The sequence below is a fragment of the Pterocles gutturalis genome, unplaced genomic scaffold (genome assembly GCF_000699245.1).
Source record: "Pterocles gutturalis isolate BGI_N339 unplaced genomic scaffold, ASM69924v1 scaffold37336, whole genome shotgun sequence".
Classification (NCBI taxonomy): Eukaryota; Metazoa; Chordata; class Aves; order Pterocliformes; family Pteroclidae; genus Pterocles; species Pterocles gutturalis.
This window is the reverse complement of record NW_010099065.1, coordinates 1-270: the sequence shown is the minus strand read 5'-3', so window position 1 is coordinate 270 and position 270 is coordinate 1. Positions and strand designations below refer to the sequence as shown.

At 65.2% G+C, this 270-nt stretch overlaps 1 protein-coding gene across 1 annotated transcript in view; it reads left to right on the top strand.

The window, feature by feature from the left end:
• The window catches only part of S100A13 (S100 calcium binding protein A13), a 430-nt gene extending 349 nt beyond the window's left edge, over positions 1–81 (top strand). The window contains exon 2 of the mRNA XM_010075233.1: positions 1–81. This exon is cut by the window's left edge and continues 3 nt beyond it. Coding sequence (XP_010073535.1) covers positions 1–81 — 81 coding nt within the window.
• The last annotated feature ends 189 nt before the right edge of the window (positions 82–270 follow it).

The following is a 270-nucleotide window of genomic DNA, read 5'->3' as shown; positions in this document are numbered from 1 at the left end:
GAGCTGAGATTCGGCGAGTACTGGCGGCTGATCGGGGAGCTGGCCAAGGCCATGCGGAGGGAGAAAGCGGGGAAAAAGTGACACGAGGGGACACTTGGCCGACACGGTGTCAATAAAAGAGGCTTTCCTGAGCCCGAGCATCGCTGCTGTTCTTAGCGGGGGGCTCCTGGGGTGGGCACCCCATCTCCTCCCCTGCCTGGGGACTGTCCCGTGCCCGGTGCCGTGAGCGATGGGTCGGGGCTCGCTCTGTGTTGGGGTATCTGCCGCGGG